The 23,782-nt window shown below is 41.4% G+C and overlaps 1 protein-coding gene across 1 annotated transcript in view; it reads right to left on the minus strand.

Annotated features, from left to right (window-relative positions):
• Positions 1-1,282: 1,282 nt before the first annotated feature.
• kdsr (3-ketodihydrosphingosine reductase) overlaps positions 1,283-23,782 on the minus strand; it is a 50,780-nt gene continuing 28,280 nt past the window's right edge. The window contains exons 9-10 of the mRNA XM_059945123.1: positions 22,176-22,277; positions 1,283-12,707 (exon numbers count right to left, since the gene is read on the minus strand). Coding sequence (XP_059801106.1) covers positions 12,585-12,707; positions 22,176-22,277 — 225 coding nt within the window. The 3' untranslated portion in view covers positions 1,283-12,584. The remainder of the gene's footprint in view (positions 12,708-22,175; positions 22,278-23,782) is intronic.

The raw sequence follows: 23,782 nt of genomic DNA on the forward strand, positions 1-23,782 counted from the left end.
ACTGTTACCGTGGATCCAATGTGGCACGAAAAAATAAGCAATTTAATAAAAAGATTCAATCCTCAGGCTAGTGGAAAATATCAGAGTACGGCCTTCCCAAGTTGGGTATGAAATGGTTCCAGTAGAATAGACAAAGTTATCATGTCAAGAATTCCAGCTTGAAGAGTGTTATCTTAGAGGCAGGGACACAGGAACTGGTGTTAAAACTCCTAAAAACCCAAACATGTCTTTTATTCATTTTCCTGCAGGTATTCACAGTAACTAAAAAATACAACAGAATTGATAAAAAAAAACTACACACAAACAATGAATGTCCAAATTGTGCAATGAACAGGAGCCTCAGGTCCATCTCCATCAGGTTCAAGAACAGTTATTACCTTTAACCATCAGCCTCCTGAAGCTGTGTGGATTACTGGCACTCACCTCAACACTGAACTGGTTCGACAACCTATTCAAGGACTCTGCAGCTCTTGGTCGCAATATTTATTGCTTATTTATTTATGATCATTATTTTTCTCTTTAATATTTACACATTTGCTTTTTGCACACTTTATTTCTCCATCTTGCGTGTGTTTCATTGATTCTGTTGTGTTTCTTTCTACTTACTGTGCATGCCCAGAAGAAAATGAATTTCAAGCTAGTATATGGTTACATGTGTGTATTTTGGTAATAAATTTACTTTGAACTTTGAAGATAACTGCTGTAAGGGGACTAATGAATGCACTGTAAATATCGGTTTTGCACGGACTGGAGTAGCACTGCAATCTTGTCTTGAGCGACGACAATAAAGCTCTATTTGCATCATGTCTGAATCCACAAAATCAGAGTGGAAGCAAGTTTTCCACAAATCTTTAAGGACTTGCACAATTGTTTCTGGAACATGTGGACTTTATAGTAATTAATTAGAACCAGAGATTAATATGAACTGAATTAAACCAATTTGTAATGGACAAAGGTGGTAGAAGTAGATTGACCTATTTATCCGATTGGATAGCTCTTTCAATGAAATGGCTGTAAGAATGGATGGGTTAAGTAGTCAACAATTGTAAAATGCATTTAATGGTTTACAGATTTAAACATCTCCTCAAAATCATTCTGAGTTAAAATTATTTGACCAATGTCCAGGACAAATAGCAGTTAAATGACTGAAACATCAAAGCACTGAAAACCATAAATGTGTACTGTAGTTCTGATGTAAACATTAAACACTTGGCAACCAGTTATCTTCATTTTCTTGCTTTATGAAATTCAAGTCTAAAGCTGAAATGACATGCCCCCAATGCTAAGTGGAAGAATAAATATTTTATTGGACCATAATTCAAGACTTTTAAGTGACAAAGCTAGACTGTTTCAACATGAACAAGTGAAAACATTAAAAGACTATAGAACAGTGCATAGTACAAACAGCAATTACAGAATTAGAAGGCAGGATTTAGAGACAGAACTAATACACACAGGATACCAATTAATCTTCCAATTGTAATGCTTTAATACAAACTTTAAAAATCTAACAGTCATGGGTGAATCAAAATTTAATAACTACAAATACCTTTATGAGTATGGCTTAAAGGCTCTTTCTTGTGCTTCTAAACAGCAAGCTTTATTCATGAATAGTAAAAATAAAATAGGACTTAAAAATCTAAATTGACAAAGATTAAATAATTTAATTATCACAAGATAGTGAACATCCAGAGTTTTAATTTGAACAGCAAGAACACCATTAGCAGTAAAATGTTACCAGCAATAACATAAATGAAATCTATTTTTATAACAATACAAAAATATTCAGGGTAGCTGTCAGTTACTAGTGAGGTCTACAGTAGCTAAGATTTTTTGCTCGGATTTTCTCTGGGAATACTAACCATCAGAACTGCTATTTTACACCACTACACATATTTTATAAATATACAAGGAAATGGGGAGCCAAAATAGATTTAAACTATACTTTGGTACACAAATATCATGGAGCAAAGGGGGTTTAAGTACAATTCCTCCCTCTTCATTTTTCCTCTAGTGATATCCCAAATCACTGGCGGGTCATCTTTGGAAGTTCACTGCCGGAGACTCTGAGGAAGGAAAGTTCAGTGTGGGGCACTATCAGAGCTGGTAAATGTGTACCATGGGAGCCTTTGGAGCGAATCACATGCCATGGCAGTAACCTAGGAAACGAGGAGGAAATAACAGGCCTAGAATAATAATAAAAAAAGGGTCCCTAGGTTTGAGATCATTGTGAAATCAATGGGAATTCTGCAGTATTGGGTTTGTGTCACCAGGCACAACATATTTTTCTATAACAATAAACAAACACTCCATTTGCAGCAGTATGATTTAATTTAAAAATTGTCATTTCTGCTACAGATATATTTTATATATTCACCTTTGTTTCACACTGGGAAAATGAGTAAGTCTGCCACATACATCTCCATGGATTGGCCAAGTTATTTTGAAAACCCCAAGACTCAGAAGAATCTCTTCAGTGCATCAAAGGGAAAGAGTTATATAGTACTCTCAAATGTGGCATCAGTAGAAAATCTACATTTGGAAGTCACTAGGTGTCTGAAGAAAATGTATTGCTCGATAACATATCCAACAGGGAATAATTGAGCATATTTCTAAAACTACACGTAATAACTTCTGCCTCAATGATAAGCAAGATCCGTGACTTACCCAAAAAAATGTTTGTATCTTGAAAATAACCAAGTATAAAATGCTATTTATGGATTATTTATAACAGAAAAAATTGATGATCCTGTTCTCAGAGGCTGAATAATTCACAGTATGGGGAAAGGAAGAAACTTAACTTTAAATATTGAATAGTTCAGCAAATATAGACACTTCTAATGTTATTTGAGAATTACTGTATGAGGAAAGGTTGCTGCTTTGCCATCATTACATTTACACTTGACACATCATACAGAAAAAGCAATCTAGCATCTTATCCAGAGTGGCATTTCTCAATAGTCAAAGCTGTGCAACCTCAGGGGAAGCTGCTCTTAAATGAGTATTCTATGGAAAAAACGACTGATGGCGCATTTGTTTTACATCTTAATGATTTAACAGAAGAAGAATACTGTTCACATTAAAATTCTTGCCAGAATGAATTATCAAGTGTATGCAAAGTAGAAGTGCCCACTTCCATAATCTTCTAATTGAAGATACACTTAGTGGCCACTTCATTAGACACTGGCGTGGAAGTTGATGTAGTCTTCTGCTGCTGTAGCCCATCCACTTCAAGGCCAGAGATACCCTTCTGCACACCACTGTTATAATGCGTAGTTATTTGAGCTATTGTCGCCTCCCTATCAGCTTGAGCCAGTCTTGGGCCATTCTCCTCTGAACTCTCTCAATTATAATGTGTTTTCACCCACTGAACTGCTACTCACTGGGTGCTTTTTGCTTTTCGCACCATTTTATATAAACTCTAGAGATTGTTGTGCATGAAAATCCCAGGAGATCAGCAGTGTCTGAGATACTCAAACCATTGCATCTGGAACATTTCACAGTCAAAGTTACTTAGATCATGTTTCTTCCTCATTCTGATTCTTGGTCTCAACAACAACTGAATCTCTTGACCATGTCTACATGCTTTTATGAGTTGCTTACATTTGATTGGCTGATCAGATATTTGCTTTAGTGGGCAGGTGTGCAGGTGTATAATACAGCACATAAAACGTTGAAGTGGATAGGTCACAGCAGCAGAAGACCACAGTGGGTTCCAACTGCTGTATCTTAATACATGTGGAACCGTGGATTAAGTCAACGTGTTTGAATGCTTTAAGAGGACAATCTAAATGCTTTTCCTAGAGAGGTGTTCTTAGGACAGCCTTAAAATTATTCCCCTTTAAAAAAAAAGGTAAAGAAAACAAGAGTAGAAGTGCCTGTGTTTCATGACTACAGAACAGCCACTAATCTTAGTTCCCTGATACTGAAGACAATTTATAAGATTAACTTTAAGAATCTTATTAATTAAAATTCTTTCTATTTATTCATCACCACAGCTTTCTCATCGTAAGATGATCTAGACCCAAGTGTGGAATTTTTTTCTTTAGCATATTTTAATCCTTAAATAGAAATGTTAATTCGATTAAAGATAGATTGGCAGGAAAAGGAATGCCACAAATAGAAGACTCAATGGCACATAACATTGTACCATTTGCTTAAAAGAGACCCATAACTTTGTAATAAAAGATAATTTAAGATTATGACATAAAAAAAGATCATGGAAACAATAACTTAAATTGCTGCTCTATAATTATCTAGAGCTGCAGTTTCCAACCTGGGGACATGGGCCCTTTGGTTAATGGTAGGGGTCCATGGAATAAAAAATGGTTGGGAACCTGGTCGAGAGGTATGGAGAGAGATGTATATGTTCTGGTTCATCTCCAATGGATTTGCCATATAGATTCATGCTCTTCTGGTCTTCTCTGGAGACCATTCTCTAAGACATTATCAGTAGTTGTGCAGCACTATCAATGGGCAAGAACAACTGAAAGTCTTCCAGGAGAAGGAAATATTTACTATTGTGCTACTAACTGGCAAGGTCCAAGATTACATGGGGTCACAAGGAACTGTAGATTCAGGAAACCAGAACATGAAACAAGCTGCCTGAGTAAGTCAGACAGGTCAAATGGCATTAGTGGAGGCAAAAGGATAGCTGTCATTTAGGACTGATGCAGCGTTTCAACCTAAAATGTCATCTATTGCTTTGCCTCCACAGATGCTGCTTGACCTGCCCAGTTCCTCCAGCAAGGTATGTACAATGCTCAAGATCCAAGGTGGAAAAGGACACCATCTAATAATTCCAGTCCTGCCATTCCCCATGTAAAAAGGACATTGTTCAAGTAGTGTTGGCCAAACCAAGGATGATCAAAATACAGCTAACAAGTTTATGAACATATTTATCTGTCAATGTAAAACATTTGCTTGTTGTATGAACTACAGAATTTTTGGCAGATTTGTTAGAAGTCTAGTTGTTGTGAAAAGCTGTGATGAGACAAGAATGCAGCAGTGATTCTGCAAGGATTTTATGATTATTAATCTAGCTAGTGTTTTCTCTCCTTACTTTCGAAGTAATTGAAAATGTGGGTTACGGGATTATCAAACTGTCAGAAAAAAATGATTCCTTTGCGTCGTATGGCAAAGCACAATGTTGCACCACCTTAACTGTAAGCAAGTCACCTGAAAGTTTGGCAACCCTCAACTCTATTCCATAAGCAAACCAAAGAGGCAAATTCCAGATGTGACCAAATGTGGCATCACAGAGGCCTCAGAAAGCTGCAGTTAATGAATTTGGGGTAAATTCCACTGGATGGAATTATATTTACACAATGGAAGGGGGCTATCATCGTTAGAGGCCAAGTATCTTCTAGATAGAACGCAAATGCCTGGCTTGCTTTGCAATGTCCTAGAACCCACCATCTCCGGCTGCCTCAGTGACCTTCCTTCAGATTACAAGGTAATAAGATTGCATGCTCGGTTTGATCTGGAGCTCCTTGGAAAGTTCAGCATTCAGTGGTTACATTCTATAGCTCACTGGGACAGATCCCTGGAACCTACAACTAGGAAGCACCACAGGATCTTCCAATTATTTGAAGTTGCGAGTGACCATCGTATTCTCATGATTAATTATCAATGGGCAATAACTGATAATCTTGCCATTTAGGAAGGCAAAGAATTTAGTTTTTAAATCTCTTACCCCTCAACCTTACAGTTTTATAGTAGTGAAAAAGAGGGGAAATCAGAAGATTAAAAACTATAATTGCCCTTTGACTATCAAAAAGCTGGAGGGGGTGATGGGAGGCACCCTTTCCCCTGCTCTGCCACCAGCAGATGTGCCAGGGCTAAGGGAATGAAACATCAACGAACGGTAATCTGTGGCTGATGACCTGAGGGCATTGTTGGAAGTGTGGCAGGCAGCAATGCCAAGCAGGAAACATCTTCCTGTACATCTTATTGAAACTTCAGGTATCCAATGACTAATGTGAAAGGGCAGTTGGAGTCCAGGAAAGACTGGATGAGTGAAGGAAAGTCTTCATTAGGAGTTAGACACCCAACCCAATAGTCTCTTGTAGCAGAGAAACCTATCAATGACTATGAAGAGGTATAAGTGAAGACAGCTTGATGCCCTCCGAGAGGTGGGATGAAAGATGAGCCCAAAAGGATGGCTTAACATGACAATGATCGCAACAAATTTAGACCCTTCAAAAGTGCAGGTGTGGATGGGAGAATGTGATGACACACGGGGGGCTATGAATCCATCAGGGGAGAATGAAATGCAGTGAGAAAGGCCAACAGCAACCTTACACTGTTGCAGTCCATCAGACAAGAGGGACCCAGAGCCAGAGAGAAAACCACAGAGCTGAAGGACCAACATTTCTGGAGGTGATTTACTGGTAGGGGAGGAAGGCCCATCAATGGAGCATAACCCCCCCCACCCACCTAAGATGTGAGCACACAAACACACCTGACATCTCCCCCCCCCCCCCCACAAGCTGTGGAGCCACACCGCAAAGCCAAGAGGAAGAAACCAGGAAGGAGGCACGAGATAAAGTGGCCGAGTGGCAGAGGCTGGACGTTGACCTCAGTGCGATCCAAGAGCACACTTTAAACAGCCAAGAGGAAGACAAGATCAACTCACTTGGAGACTTCCTCTGTAGAGATAGATTTGGCGAAGTTGCTGTCAAGCGAGTTGCTACTCCAAGAGAAAAGGGAAGAAGGGAGAAAGACATAAAGCAGCTCGTACGAAGGTGACTCCAGCTGCGGAAGAACTGGAAGAAAGCAACACAGGAGGAGAAGGTGTGCTTGAAGCTGTTTGAAACGAAGTGGCCAGGCTGCAAAAGGGCAGAATGCATTTGTAAGCGAAGGAGACAGACGGAATCCGAGACAGAGACAGAAGAACAAAATAACAAAATACTGAATGTATATTTTGCATCAGTCTTCACAATGGAAGACATCTGCAGTCTACCGGACATTCAAGAGTGTCAGGAAAGTGAAGTATGTGCAGAAAAAAAAGGACTGAGAAGGTGCTCATGAAGCTTAATGGTCTGAGGGTGGATAAATCTCCTGGACCTGATGGAATGCATCCTCGGGTTCTGAAGGAAGTAGCTGGAAAGATTGTGGAGGCATTAACGATGATCCTTCAAGAATCAATAGATTCTGGCATTGAACTGGATGATTAGAAAATTGCAGATGTTACTCCGCTATTTAAGAAGAGTGGGAGGCAGTAGAAAGTAAACTATAGACCTGTTATCCTGACATCAGTGGTTGGGAAATTGTTGGAATGGACTGTTAGGGCTGAGATTACGGAGTATCTGGAGGCACATGACAAGTTAGGCCAAAGCCAGCATGGTTTCCTGAAAGGAAAATCCTGCCTGACTAATCTACTGCAATTTTTTTGAGGAAATTACAAGCAGGGTAGACAAAGGAGATGTAGTAGATATGGTGTACTTGGAATTTCAGAAGGCCTTTGACAAGGTGCCACACACGAGGCTGCTTAGTAAGGTAAGAGCCCGTGGAATTACAGGGGAGTTAATAGCATGGGTGGACCATTGGCTGATCGGCATAAAACAGAGTGGGAATAAAGGGATCTTATTCTGGCTGGCTGCTAGTTACCAGTGGAGTTCCACAGGGATCAGTGTTGGGACCACTGCTTTTTACACTGTATGTCAATGATTTAGACTACAGTATTAATGGATTTGTGGCTAAGTTTGCTGATGATACAAAGATAGGTAGAGGAACGGGGAGTGTTGAGGAAACAGAGAGACTGCAGAGAGACTTTGATAGTTTAGGGGAACGGGCAAAGAACTGGCAAATGAAATACATTGTTGGAAAGTGTATGGTCATGCACTTTGGTGGGAGAAATAAACAGGTAGAATATTATTAAGATGGGGAGAGAATTCAAAATACAGAGATGCAAAGAGACTTGGGAGTCCTTATGCAGGGCACTCTAAAGGTTAACCTCCAGGCTGTCAGTGGTGAAGAAGGCAAATGCAATGTTGGCATTCATTTTAGAGGTTAAGAATATAACAGCAGGGATGAGATATTGAGGCTCTATAAGGCACTTGTGAGACCGCACTTGGGAGTATTGTGTGCAGTTTGGGCTCCTTATTTTAGAAAGGATACACTGACATTGGAGAAGGTTCAGAGAAGATTCATGAGAATGACTCCAGGAATGAAAGGGTTACTGTATGAGGAATGTCTGGTAGTTCTTGGGTTGTATTCCCTGGAGTTCAGGAGATTGAAGGGGAATCTCATAGAAATATTCCGAATGTTAAAAGGCCTGAACAGATTAGATATGGCAAAGTTATTTCCCATGGTAGGGGAGACCAGGACAAGCGGGCACAACTTCAGGATTGAAGGACATCCATTTAGAACAGATTTGCAGAGAAATTAGTCAGAGGGTGGTAAATCTGTGGAATTTGTTGCCTCGAGCGGCTGTGGAGGCGAAGTCATTAGGTGCATTTAAGGCAGAGATAGAGAGGTTCTTGATTAGCCAGGGCATCAAAGAGTATGGGGTGAAGGCGGGGGAGTGGGAATGACTGGAAGAATTGGATCAACCTCTGAATGAATGGCGGAGCAGACTCGATGGGCTGAATGGCATACTTCTGCTCCTGATTCTTATGGTCTTATGCTGCAGCTGCCACAGAGATCCATCAGTCTGGGTGCAAGGGGGAGGAATCCCCACTGGTCGTTCAGCTGAGAGAGTCCATCGACCCGCTGGGGAGGAGTGACAAAGCCACAATCCGCACAGGACATAACTGGAAAGCTCAGACTGTAGTCGACCAGGCCATCAGCAGGCTGGACAAGCAAGAGTTGGCTGAGGGAAGATGGCACGTTTCTGGTCCAAGGCCTCATAGAAATAGAGGAGGTGACAAGGACAGAGCAGGAGCACAGGGCCTCCATGGACAACATGGGCGGGCACCATTAACAGCTGCTCTCACCTGTGGAAGATCCCACAAACCAGACTCAGCCTCCTCATCAACCCATGACACCTTGCCCTGCCCCCGAACCCTCCACCAGTGGTTCAGCAGTGAGGATAACTGCCCCTTGTGTGATACCACCAATACCAACCTCCAACACACCCTGGCAAAATGCAAGACTGTGCTGTCCCAAGGACACGACAGAAGGCAGCTCAACCAGGTCCTAAAGAAGCTGGAGGAGATCCTAGAGACCTGCAGGCAAGATGCGAGGAGCAGCCTTTCCACAACAACTCATCCCATTTGTTTAGGCTGGTAAGAGTGCTGAATGCACCTGCCCAAGATCTCCCTCAGGACTCCTCTCCACAGGCAAGGAGAGGAACATGAGGGCAGATCTCTGCAGATAGCTACAGTTCCCCAGGGAAATCTCTCCACCCATAGTACTGTGGTCCACGGCAACCAAGACAGTCCTCATGATTGAGTTTAACCATCCCGTGGGAGGAAGGAGTGGAGGCTGCCCACGAGCAGAAGAACTGAAGTACTCAGACCTGGCAGCTGAGTGTAAGGAAGCTGGCTGGAGGACCATCATCTGCCCCGTGGAGGTAGGTTTCTGGGGCTTCATCGGCGCATGGCTGACAAGGCTACTCGGTGATACGGCAGTGACTTAACTGAAGCTCAGGAGGGCCGCCAGAGAGTTGGCTGGAGAGGCAGAAGAAGGGAGCTTTCGGCTGTGGCTGAAGAGGAAGGGCAGACATTTGGGGACTAACCCCAATGGAATCTGCAGGGGGTGGCAGGGAGACATCCCTACCACTGTTCTGCCACCAGGAGATATGCAGGGCCAAGGGAGAGAGATGGTAACCCGTGGTTGATGATGCTGCACTGTTGGAGGTGTGGCTGCAAGCTCTGCCAAGCAGGAAACAACTTCCTGTAAATGTCACTAAAACAATTCAAATGTTGCTAAAATTAAGCAAGTGCTCCAACAGCTGAATATAACCTAGCACTGAAGAAACATCATGTAAAGATTTACTCCTGGTACTGTAAATGAGGCTGAAGAAGCCCCAACCCATTCCTGATAACAGTACAACAGAACATACACTCCCAACCAATGAGTTAAAACAAAACTAACAGGGTTCTGTTAGTGTTACAACCTTTGAAGCATTAGTCTTGAAACTTGTGCCTGTGACAGATGCCCCAGAGAGACGTCTGTATTAGAAGTAAAATACTGCAGAATTCTTTAAAATTCTAAAACAAAGTAATGTCTGTGAACCAATGCAGGCTTTCTAATTTTGATAACTTAAGAGTTCTCATTTTTTCAAAACTATATAAAACTGAAATGCTTCATTTTATATTTAATAAGGGTTTTGAAAAATTTAGATCTTCACCAATGATTTCCTTAGCCAGAGGGTGGTGTATCTGTGGCTATCATGGCCACAGATGGCTGTGCAGGCCAAGACATTGGGTGTACAGTGGGCACAGGAGCAGAATTAGGCCATTCAGCCCATTGCATCTGCTCCACCATTCCATCATGGCCTACTTATTATCCCTCTCAACCTCATTCTCCTCCCTTCTCCCCATAACCTTTGATGCCCTTCCTAATCCAGAATGTATCATTGGTAAATTGGGGCAACCACTTACTTGGACCAATTCTTAAAGAATGAAAATTAATTGAGAAAATAGCTGGGATTTCCTTTGTTTATTTGGGACACTATGCCACTTAATTGGGGCAAGAAACTGTTGCTGAACAGTTTCTAACTAGCATCTGCTGCGTGCCTTTGTGCGGCCTTAGACACTACACAGTGCCTTGAGTGAAAGGTTTTTAAATAGCGTTACTTGTCTGTGTATTTAAAAAGCAGTGAATTTTGACACTGATGGTTGGTGATAAGAAGCAAGACAATTGAGAAGTGTTTTGCTCATTGTGGTTTCAATCAATTAGGCTTGGAAATGCCAGAAACAGCCGGGAGTGAAAATGAAATGATTATACTACCTCAACAAGTTAGGAACTATGAAGAATTTAAAGTTATCCACAATTATCTTCAATGTAAATAATGATTTAGAGGATGCAGTCATCGAAATGATAGTGAGGCAATCCATTATCTATACTAGGCGTCTACACTGATTTTACTCACTTACAGTCAATCAAAAGAACTCAGCAGCGTATACTAGTTTAATGCTTCCGCCAATAACTACTAGGAACTAATATAAGTTTTATAGCACTGTAGTAGTATTGGTAATGTTCTAATTTGTTCTGTTTATCATTTAAATACATAATTTGTTACTCAGTTAAATGGCAGTTTGCCTTTTTGATACCTCTTAAAACTACTTTCATGAAGCTTCGACTAACTGGGGCAGCCACTTAATTGGGCCAGAATGTACTGGCCCCGATGTGTCCCAATTAACCAAAATCCACTGTATTTCAAATGGAGGTTGATACGTTCTTGATTAGGAAGGGCATCAAAGGTTGTGGGGAGATTGGGGTTAAGAGGGACAATAAATCAGCCATGATGGAATGGTGGAGCAGACTCGATGGGCTGAACAGCCTAATTCTGGTCTTATATCTTATGGGCTTAATACAATAAATATCCCATAGCTATGCTGGTCAAGTTACAAAAAATTCCAATTAAAATACACTACTGATTAGATAGTTGATCTATTAGAACTGAATAAATTTTAAATAAAACTAGTTTGGTGATACAGAATTTGCTATAGGATGCTTTAAAAGGTGATCACTCTTGTATCATCCTCTAGTCAGCTGCAGCTTTCACACCCCAGTCGGTTATGGGTTCAAATACCAGTCCAGAGGTATCACTATAGTATTCCAGAAGATTCTATTGCATTATTTAGATCAGGGAGGAAAAATCTCATCTCTAATTTTTTTTCCCCAAAGTGACTAGAGAACTTAAGACTGTAAACAATATTAAAAACTAAATAAATTATTCCGCAAATTAGTGTGATGCATCACATGTCATTACCTGACAGGATAGCAAAGCTCCTATAGAAAGTATTTTATTCAATTTTTTAACATAACAAAGTAGTGCTTAGTGAATCTTAGTATTTAAATCACGAGGTTAAGACTTGCATTGATTTTTCCGCATTAGGCTTTTGACCAAATACAAATAGGGGACGTTAGATGAATGCCTCAGTCTGGACACCTGAAGAAATGCGATTTCCAAAACTACATACTGAGGCATTTATAAACAAAGAAGGGATTCATTTTTAATGTGTGACACAGATGTTTAAAGCCAGATGAACAGGTTGTGAGACCAGAAAAAATATATTTTTGCAGATTCCAGTGAAACACTGAATGCAAACAGTGTAGAAATGAATTTTAAAAAGATGTTAACTTACTCCAATCAAGGGAAGTTGATTACTTACAAAAGTAGTGTGCATCAGACAATACATTAAAAAATAGACACTTGATGATTTGTAAATCTTTCACATGCACTCCTGCCAGTCCATACCGGAGTTATAAATTATATGGAAATCCCCATTTTAAGCATCAGACCCACATAACTATTACATTAGCTTCCATTTTATGGGATTTTCTGCCACAATCCACAACCAATGCCTGATGCCACTGAGACGAGGAATAAAATTATTTTTCACCGGAACATCTCCTTCGATCGTTCAACTTTTAAAAGTCTGATCACTGGGCACCATGTCAAATGGAGGTCAATCATCCTTCTTTTCCAGAGCTTCACACTTTCCTTGCTGCATCATACAGCGGCGTACTATGCTGTCGAAGCTTCCCAAATAAAACAGAGCAATTGTACGGAAAAGACCCATGGTGAAGATCTGAAGAACAAATGTTAAAAAAAAATCCAGGATTAAACCCATGTAAAACTAACACTGCAACTATGCAAGTCCAAAATTCTGCTCTGAGATTACAAAAGATCTGGTTTGGCTTTAAACTCTTTTCACCTGAACAAAAAGGTTCTATTCCCTTCGGGAAAGCAAACCAAACAGGCAGCATCTAATACAGGGAATATACAAGTGATATCATATCCAAACCAGACAGGATGAATCTAATAGACATACTGGTAAGTTTAAGAGAAATTTGATCCAACGCCAACACTGCTAGATTATGAAGCATAAAAGATTGCAATGAACAAAATTAATGTAATTCAGTTAAAATATTAATGAATGGAACAGAGGGTTTGAAGGGACATATGGTCTACTCCAGTGGGAAATCAATTAGCTTCAACAGTCAATTAGGTTTAAGACACATTCCCTTCATCATCAAGGGGAAAGGGGACAGTACTTAAAACTTTATAATAAATATAGTTACTGTGACAGAGAAATAAAGTAATTGATAAATACTTCTTGTATCTAATAAAGTGGCCACTGAGTGTACATTTGTGATCTTCTGCTGCTGTAGCCCAACCACTTCAAGCTTCGACATGTTGTACGTTCAAAGAAGCTCTTCTGCACACCGCTGTTGTAACACGTTTCCCCCCTCCCCACCTCCCGCACCATTGTCTACAAATTCTAGACTGTTGAGCATGGAAGTCCCAGAAGACCAGTAGTTTGTCACCAATAAGTCCACAGTATAAAATCACTTGCATCACATTTCTTCCCCATTCTGATGTTTGGTCTGAACAACTGAACTTCTCCACCATGTCTGCATGCTTTACTGCAATGAACTGCTGCCACATGATGGGCTGATTAGATATTTGCATTTACAAGCAGATGAACAGGAAGGTTATCTAATAAAGTGGCTGCTGAGTTTGTTGTTACCGTGACAGAGAAATAAAGGGGTAATTATAGACCCCGTTCAAATGGTTGACATCTAGTGGTGGTGTTGGCGAGTGGGAGCGAGATGGGAGAGAAACACAGAATAAAACTTCAGTAACTATGATAATTAAAGAAATGCAAATGATGTTGGTGACAGTCTATTGTTGTGGAGAGACATGAAGCTTCAGGGACAAGCCCGAACAAGTTGGTGCCTGAAGGGAAACCCTTGATGCACAGAAGAGAAATATCACACAGTAGGTATTATTGGAGATAAGAAGAGCCAAGGAAGCAATAGTGCAGATCTACAAGTCAGTGCCAAAGGAAACTCATTAGTCAGACAAAGCTAATTGGGTGCAATATGACGACAGCTGTAGTCAATGGTTTCCTAACAATGGATTGAGAGACACAGAACAAAGGGACCTGCGTCCATATTTTGTTCTAAGAGTCGGTTTGGGCAGAATTTGAAAATAGCATTTCCAAGTTCCATTACCCGATAACTTGGCGGCTCCACCAGCAATGTTTTCCTTTTCCATATGTGAGTAAACAGAATAAAACAAGATGTGGCTCGGGTGCATAGTGGTCAGTGTGATGCATTACAGCGCCAGTGAACACCACTTCGATTCCTGACGCCCTCAGTAAGGAGTTTGTACATTCTCTCCATTACTGAAAAGTCATACAGGTTAGTAAGCTGTGGGCATGCTATGTTGGTGCCAGATGCAAGGCGCCACTTGTGGACTGCCCCAGCACTCTCCGTGTTGGTTTTTGACACAAACGCTGCATTTCACTATATGTTTCAATGTACATGTGACAAATAAAACTAATCCTTAACCTACAGCACAGTCTAGTGCTTGGTGAATCCAGAAGTAGAAAGCCCAAAGGGCAAAGACTTTAGTTGGTGATTCCAGAGGTAGAGGCCTGAAAAGCGACTGAAGTTGGTGATTCTGGAGGTAGCCCAAAGAGCAAAGACTGAAGTTGGTGAATCCGGAGGTAGAGGCCCGCTGAATCTGCAGGGAGGTTGGAGGCCTAATGCCCAAGGGTTCTGGGCCAAGGACTGGCCTAGAGGTGACTGGGGTTGGAGCATGTATATGTGTGAGAGTGAGGGAGCACGCAAGAGGGAAAGGGAGAGAGCGCAAAAGAGAGAGAGGGGGGGAGAGGGAGAGAGGGGGGGGAGGGGGAGAGAGAGAGAGAGAGAGAGAGAGAAGGTGGGGGAGGAGCGGGAAAGGGGTTTGCTTTGTTCTGTTGTAGTTGTTGATGCTTCTGTTGTGTGGCTTTGTGGGCACACAACAACGTGTGGTGACACCTGCAGGCTGCCCGCAGCACATCCTTGGGTGTGTCAGTTGTTAATGCAAACAAAGCATTTCACTGTACTTTTGATGTATGTGTGATAAATAAATCTGAATCTGCAATAACTAAGGGTAGGGTTTATTAGCAGATTGATAATTGGTGTTTAAGACTAGCTTTGGGCCTAATTATCTCAGAACAGATGTGCTGGCATTGGAGAGGATCCAGAGGAAATTGATAAGAATTACCCAGGGATGAAAGGGTTAATGTATGAGGAGTGTTTGAAGGCTCTGGGCCTATACTCGCTAGAGTTTAGAAGAATGAGGGGAGCGATCTCATTGAAACCTATTAAATATCAAAAGGCCTAAGTTGGATGCAAGAGAGGACGTTTCCATTAGTGGAAGAGTCTGAGACAGCCTCAGCATGTCCCTTCAGAACAGAGATGAGGAGGAAGTACTTTAGCCAGTGGGTGATGAATCTGTGGAGGCCAAGCCACTGGGTATGTTTAAAGCAGAGGTTGATAGGTTCTCAATTAGTAAGGGGATGAATGGTTAAAAGAGAAGACAGAGAATGGGGTTGAAATTAATCAGCTGTGATAGAATCATGAAGTGGACTCAATGGGCTGAATAGCCCAATTCTGCTCCCATGTCTTATGGAGGGACTGAAGAGAAAAAAAAGTGGTTACATAGAGACCAAGCATGACTGGGAGGAAGAAACGGTGAAAAGAAAATATCACTCACTGTCCTCTCGAGATTTCAAAGAACAGAGCATGATTTGTATCTGTTCGTCCCACACACCTGAGCCTTTGGTGTGACCAGGCAAATCTTCTGAGCCACAATGTTATGCCTGTTAATACCCCACATAATCAGAGTTTTACTACAGTATTTTGTGCCTATGACCAATATACCCGAACCTATAATGACTTGTTATACACACAAATAAGTCCCAAATTAGTTTTAATCTTGGCAAATATTACTGATAATTTTGATCTTTCATGGATTTAATGATTAACTTTTTTCCTATAAAACTACACTGAGTGCTGAAAGGAAGATGACATTTCAACTATGGGATTACGGTAAATGGAAATACAAAAAAAATTGTACCAGGCTGTATCATCTTGAAGGTCACAAATAACCCTGTGACTTTGAAGTGACTAAAGATAAAAGATACCAACCTAAAGCTGGGAAAAGATTTCTAACTTTGTAGGGAAATTACATTTGTTCAGAGTCTGAGGATTACTGCAAGTCTTAATTTAAGTTTTAATATGACTTAATCAGCTTAATTGAATGACTTGGAATCAAGCTTCTCACCAGTTAGATAGGGACAAAAATGCTCATCTGTGACCTTCATTTATAAGAGCAACAAGACTGAAATCTTGAGGAGCAGCTTCTCAACTTCCGCTCCACCTTAGAATCAGAATCGGGTTTATTATCACTGGCATATGTCGTGAAATTTGTTGCTTTACAACAACAGTACATGGCAATACATAGTAATAAAAACTATAACCTATAATAAATTACATACTGCAAAAAGAGAGGAAAAATAATGAGTTAGCATCCATGGGTTCATTGTCCATTCAGAAATCTGATGGCAGAGGGGTAGAAGCTGTTCCTGAAACGTTGAGTGTGCGCCTTCAGGCTCCTGTGCCTCCTCCTTGACGGTTATAATGAAAAGAGAGCATGTCTGGGGGTCGTGGGGATGGATGTCGCCTTTTGGAGTCATCACTTTTTGAAGGTCTCCTGGATGTTAGGGAGGTCAGTGCCTATGATGGAACTGGCTGAGTTTACAATTTTCTGCAGCCTTTTCTGATCCTGTGCAGTGGCTCCTTTATACCAAATGGTGATACAACCAGTTAGAATTTCTACAGATGTACCAAGGTATACCTGCAGAAATTTGTGAGGGTCTTTGGTGATATACCAGTTCTCCTCAAACTCATAACAAAATACCATTGCTGTGGTGCCTTCTTTGTATTCTGGGCTTGGGATACATCCTCAGAGACGCTGACACCAAGGAACATGAAACTGCTCACCTTATCCACTTCTGATCCCTCGATGAGAACTGGCATGTGTCCCCTCAATTTACCTTTCCTGAAATCGATAATGAACCCTTTGGTCTTGTTGCTGTTGAGTGCAAAGTTGTGTGTTGCAGAAAATCCACGAAACCAGTTGGTCGAAAATAATCCTGTACACCTCCTCGTCATTAATTCCAACACCATAAGATGTAGGAGCCCATTGAGTCTGCACCACCATTCCCTCTCAACCTCATTCTCCCTGCAACCTTTGACTCTTACTAATCAAGTGTCTATTGACCTTCACTTTAAATATACCCAATGATTTGGCCTCCGTTGCCATTTGTGGCAATGAATTCCATAGATTCACCACCATCTGGCTAAATAAGTTCTTCCTCATCTCTGTTCTAAATGGATGTTCTTCTATTCTGGGGTTCCACATCCCATCTAGGCTTTTCAATATTTAGTAGGTTTTAATGAGATTCCCCCCACCCCACCTCCATATGTCAACTCCTCATATGTTAACCCTTTCATTCCTGGGATCATTCTCATAAAATTCATCCAGATTCTGTCCAATGTCTTGCTAACATAAAGGTCCCAAAATGCTCACATTACTCCAAGTGCGGCCTAAGTCAGAGAGGAAGCAGAATTAGGAACCTAGGTCACTTTCTTCCTCCTCAAGGTTTGTGAAACCAGTTGCAGTAATCTGCTTCAGTGGACAGTTGAAGCATGACTATCCAATGGCAGCAGATAGTTCAATAGGTGAACTTGCCCAATGTCACACCAGATACTCAAGTAGAACAGAAGCAGAACATGGTTAAAAGGGCAAAACAGCACTTAGGCCTGAGCCTGTTTTACCCTCCACTCATTGGAGGATCAGAGGTGGAGAGGTTCAGCAACTTTGAATTCCATGGTGTTACTATTTCAGAGGACCTGTCCTCGGCCCAGCTCGCAAGTGCAATTACAAAGAAAGCACGGCAGCAGCTCTACTTCCTTAGGAGTTTGTGGAGATTTGACATGACATCTAAAACTTTGATGAGCTTCTTTAGATATGTGACTGGCTGCATCAGAGCCTGGTATGGAAACTCCAATGCCCATGAACAGAAAATTCCACAAAAAGTAGCGGATACGGCCCAGTCCATCACGTGTAAAGCCTTCCCCAGCTTTGAGCACATCTACATGAAACGTTGTCGGAGGAAAGAAACATCCATCATCGGGGACCCCTACCACCCAGGACATCCTCTCTTCTTCTGACTGGGGCCACAAGGAAGCTGACGCTGGAGCCTCAAGCCCCAGACCATGAGGTTCTTGAACAATTATTACTCCTCAACCAACAGGCTCTTGAACCAAAAGGGATAACTTCATTTGCCCCATCATTGAAATGTTCCCACAACCCATGGACTCACTTTCAAGGACTCTTCATTTCGTGTTCTCCATATTTATTGTTTATTTATTTATTTATTTATTTATTATTGTTACTTCTTTCTTTTTGTATTTGCACAGTTTGCTGCCTTTTGCACATTGTTGAACACCCAAGTTGGTGCAGTCTTTAACTGATTCTGATGCGATTATTATTCTATGGATTTATTGAGTATGCCCATAAGAAAGTAAATCACAGGGTTGTATATGATGATATATGTGTATTTTGATAATAAATTTACTCTGAACTTTGGAATCTAGAAACCATGGATTCGATTTCAAACGTGAAACATAGAAATGTGGCTTAGCTGTGTAAAACAATCACGAACACTCCTTTATTGCAGCAATTAATGCAATTTGTCAATGTCAACACAGCTCTAAACTGCAAGGCAGATCAGAAATCTCTTTTCAGGTTCTAAAGGGAAATTAAATTAATTGGGCATCTAACAAACCAGGGTAAGAGAATAGGAAGTCCCTCGAGAAAAGCAGTCTGTCTCCCCAGGAGGGTGTGTCAAAGACAAGTGGGCATAGGTTTAATGCTAATAGTCGGTGGTTCAGAATGGGATTTTGTTCCCCACAAAGGTGGTGATTGAGGAAGATACTGACCCAATATTTAAGGATAATCTAGACTAGTTTTGGAATTGCTAAGTTGCAAAAGCCAGGATCTGACACAGGTAAATAGAATTAGTTTTAGTGTGCACAACAGGCAGCATGGAAATAGTGCATCAAAGAGGCTGTTTCTATGCTGTACCACACCCACTCTAGAAAGCAGATAGGCTTCAAGCATGAGGTAGTGAAACTTCCTTTCAGAAGGCTAAACAACAGATTTACTGATTACCTGATGCAGCACCATACTGTTGGAGCCTTTTAACATTTATTTTAAGATACAGCACAGAACAGGCCCTTCCAGCCTAATGAGCCATACTGCCCTGTAACCCTCGCCTAATCACAGGAAATTCACAATGACCAACTGACCTACTATCCGGCTCGTTTTTGGAGTGCTGGAGGAAACTGAAGCTCCCAGAGGAAACCCATGCATTCATGGGGAGGGACCATACAAAATCCTTACAGGCGGCATCAGAATTGAACATTAATGCCCCGATCTGTAATACCATCACTAACTGGTATGCTAAGGAGCTTGGAGGCTCTTCAGTTCACTCTGCCATATTCAAACTGTGGGCTCCCACACTTACATGCTTGACAGCAGACACCCCAGTTCGTATGGAATCTACTCCAAGCTCCATTGTGATGTCAGATCACAAGGCGGAAAGAAGAAATGAAGGGTGTTCCCAAAACTTCCTTGAAAAAAATGCAACATCCCACTTAGTTGTGGACCTACCTACCGTGTCTGCTCAAAATGATGCCGCATTCAGAACAGAATTAAGAACTTACAGTCCTTTCTCTCCCTTCGCCCACCCCCAGTAATTTCTACCCCTCCCTCATTCTCTTTTCCCATTCTGCATTTTGGCTCTCCTCTCCCCTCTTCTCTACTGCCCATCACTCCCTCTGGTTCCCCACCTCCTTCCTCTTCCCCCATGGTCCACTGCTCTTTCAATTTTCTTCAGCCCTTTACCGCTTCCACCTATCACCTCCCAGCTTCTCACTTTATTTCTACCCCCCCAACCTGGTTTCACCTATCACCTGCCAGCTTGTACCCCTTCATCCCCCCTCCCCACCACCATCTTCCTCGTCTAGATTCTGCCCCTTCCTTTCCAGTCCTGACAGAGGGTATTGGCCCAAAGCGCCAACTGTTTATTCCCCTCCATAGATGCTGCCTGACTTGTTGAATTCCTCCAGAATTTTCTAGATTTCCAGCTGTTATGTTTTGTGACTCCAGAAATTAATTGAAAGAAAAACACAGGAAGTGGGACATGTTTTGGTTAAATAGTTTCCTTTAGCGAGGCGTTCACGTTTGACATGGTGGTGCAATGAAATATGCCATTCACCCACTTCTTTCATATAATCAATCATGAATTATGTAAACAAAGAATGCTTAAGCAATATATTTGCAATATTCCTGAAATGTTAAAGGCACCACACCAGCATCTGCAGGATCTCTTGTATTTATGACCTTTAGTCCTGGTTGGGAACATACAGAGTTCCACCATAATAAACATAGATACCACTGCCTACCTGCCTGTCCCATCAGGCAGCACCTGCCTCACATATTGCAGTCTTGGTTACTCACTTTGTCAACCACATCAGAACCTGGAGCCTTGGGGTAGGCACGAGGAAATCTGCAGATGCTGGAACCCCATCCCTGACATATTTAGTTGTTTGCCTGTTCTCCATCTCCCTCTGGTGTTTCCCCCACCTCCTTTCTTTCTCCTGAGGCCTCCCGTCCCATGATCCTTTCCCTTCTCCAGCTCTGTATCACTTTCGCCAATCACCTTTCCCGCTCTTAGCTTCATCCCACCCCCTCCGGTCTTCTCCTATCATTTCACATTTCTCCCTCCCCCCACTACTTTCAAATCTCTTACTATCTTTCCTTTCGGTTAGTCCTGACGAAGGGTCTCGGCCCGAAACGTCCACAGCGCTTCTCCCTATAGATGCTGCCTGGCCTGCTGTGTTCTACCAGCATTGTGTGTGTGTTGTTGCCTTGGGGTAGGAGCTGGTTATTCTGAAGTTAAGGAACCTCATAAAGATTACTTTGGTCATGGAAGACACTATAAGTGGATTTGAAAATACATACTATATGATGACAAACCATATACCAATCTGGGACTCTTCCAACAAAATATGCTAATACGGTATTGAAAAGGAAACAAAGTTTTTGTGGAAAAAAAACCTCAGTGGGGTCAGATAAATTTCCACCAACTCCTTTAGTTATTTCAGATTTCTAGCATCTGAAGTGCTTTGAACATCAAAAAGAAAGTCAAGACATTTGTTGTGAGTGAATAGACACTGTAAGCTTTCCCCTGAATTAAAAACTCTACAAATCATTAAAAGAGATTATCCATGATGATTGATGTTTGAACTTGGGCGTTCTGCTGATTGTTGATTCCTCAAGGCTGTTTGCACAACTGTCCTGTAAAATGTTAGTTGGCATTGTGTTCTCTGTTAAGGTATTGTCCTGGGTTTTATGCCTGGCATCAAATCACAATCGATTCTGGTACGTTTCACAAACTGGCAAGAAAGCAATTCTGATTCCGATGTGAATTTTTTAAACATTTAAACGGCAGCAGCAAAACATGGAAAAGACCAAAAGGCATAGGAACAGAATTCGGTCATTTGGTCCATTGAGTTTGCTCTGCCATCCACTAAGGCTGATTTATTATCCTTCTCAACCCCATTCTCCTGCCTTCTCTCCTAATCTTTGACACTCCCTTACTAATCAGAACCTATCAACCTCCATTTTAAATATACCCAATAAATAGGCCTCTACAGTGGCCTGTGGCCATAAATTTAGCAGATTCACCACCCTCTGGCTAAAGAAATTCTTCCTCATCTGTTTTAAAGGGACGTTCTTGTACTGAAAGATGAGAATGTCACAAGAATAATCATGTAAATATTTAGTGGCACACAAATTTGAAATGATTAGGACAAGAAGTGAAATGGAATATGATACCTAGCCTTTACACTTTGTGAGACGACAATGTCTATATGCACACGCACCACTGCACACCAAACTTCATTTCTGTGCAGAGCTCTAAAGAACCAGAGACCAAAAACAGCAAAGTTTCAGAGAAAGTGGAAAAAAAAATTAAATACCAATTACTAGATAATATTTTACAATGTTCTACAAAGTCTGGAATTAAGAGGCATGAATTCTTGTTCGCACTTCACTTATAAGAAAAAAAAATGTAAATGTAATGACATACCTGCTGAAGACCTTCTGTAATAGTGGTGACAGGAGACATACCACAGGTGAGAGAAGACAACATGTATCCATCAGAACCGACTGAGCTGTTAAAATTTCCTTGCTATTCATTGGAGAAGGGAAAAAGGACATTTACAATTGTTGCAACAGATTTCTTTTCTGTGATAGCCAAGAAACATAGAAACTAGAGTGAACTATTTGGTACTTTGGGCCCTCTCCACCATTCAAAATAATTCTGGCTAATTATTTATTTCAATACCCTGTTCCACTGTTATCCCTTTAATGTTGTAATGTTGTATCTACAGCATAGTGCAAAAGTCTTAGGTGGGGGTGGGGTGTGTGTGTGTGTGTCTTGCAATTTTGTGTATTATACTGTACTGCTGCCACAAAAAAAATCATGACAATAAACCCGATTCTGATATGGGTCTCTATTGTGAACTGAGAGTGGGAAGAGGGCAGGGAGAGGGGGATCATGGTTGGGAAAAGGGGAAGGGAGAGGGGACAGAGCAGGAAGCACCAGAGTGATATTCTGTAATGATCAATAAACCGTTGTTTGGAATCAAGTGACCTTGCCTGTGCCACACCCCGCCCCAGCACTCCTTCCCTGCCACCTGTCCCACACTCCTCCTGTGACGCTCCATCCTTGCCATTCCTAACATTTACAAACTCACTCTCTGCTCCACATTGACAAATACAGTACTGTGCAAAAGTCTTAGGCACCCTAGAGATATATAGATCTGACTTATTCATCCTTCTATGACAATCCCCAAGGCTGTAATCTCTGGTTTAGGATCTAACAGATATCGGGAACATCCCTGAATCAAGTCTGCTCATTCTAATTAGAAGTAGAGGTCTCCATGAGATTTCCTGTTGTTTCTCCAAACTCCAGTGAACGTGAATCTCATTTCTCCTCATACCTCTGTCCTACCATCCTTCTGTTGCATGCCCTTTATCAGTGCTTCCAATAGAATCACAGCAATTATTTATACAACCGATAAAGTATCAATATTGATCTTTGCAGAATTACACGCAAGATTTAGGAATACAGGTGGCCCCCAGGTTATGGCAGGTTTCTGTCCCTGAAAACAATTTGTAACGCAAACTGTACCTCAGAAGTTAACAAATAAGTGTGGGAGATGTTTACAGAAATAGCGGTGATGGGATTTTAAATATTTTTTTAAAAATAAAAAAAAAATCGAAATATGTACGCAGTTCAGAACTCTTGAGATTTGTCTTCCCACAGACAGCCACAAAACAAAGAAAATCATGGAACCCATTCAAAGAAAAACATTAGCCGGGGGGGGTTGATGCAAAACAAAATCACACAACCAGCAAAAAAAAAGAAACAAGTGGATAAACTCAATAAAAAACACAAAACTGAAAGCGTCCAGCCATACTTAGTCTTGTTCAATCTAGCGCTGTGTCGTCCATGTGCAGGAAGAGCAGCTGCCAGTGAGACTCACCGACTCAGTGAGTGAGCAGCCAATTGTGTCTACACAGTGCTCCAGCTCTGCTTGGCTGGACTGGTGGTCCCCGAATGTTGCAGCTCGTGGAAAGGTTGTGGAGCTGTGGAAACGAGGCAAACTACAATATCCCATTCCCACCCAG

This window comes from Hypanus sabinus, chromosome 20 (assembly GCF_030144855.1).
Source record: "Hypanus sabinus isolate sHypSab1 chromosome 20, sHypSab1.hap1, whole genome shotgun sequence".
Lineage (NCBI taxonomy): Eukaryota > Metazoa > Chordata > Chondrichthyes > Myliobatiformes > Dasyatidae > Hypanus > Hypanus sabinus.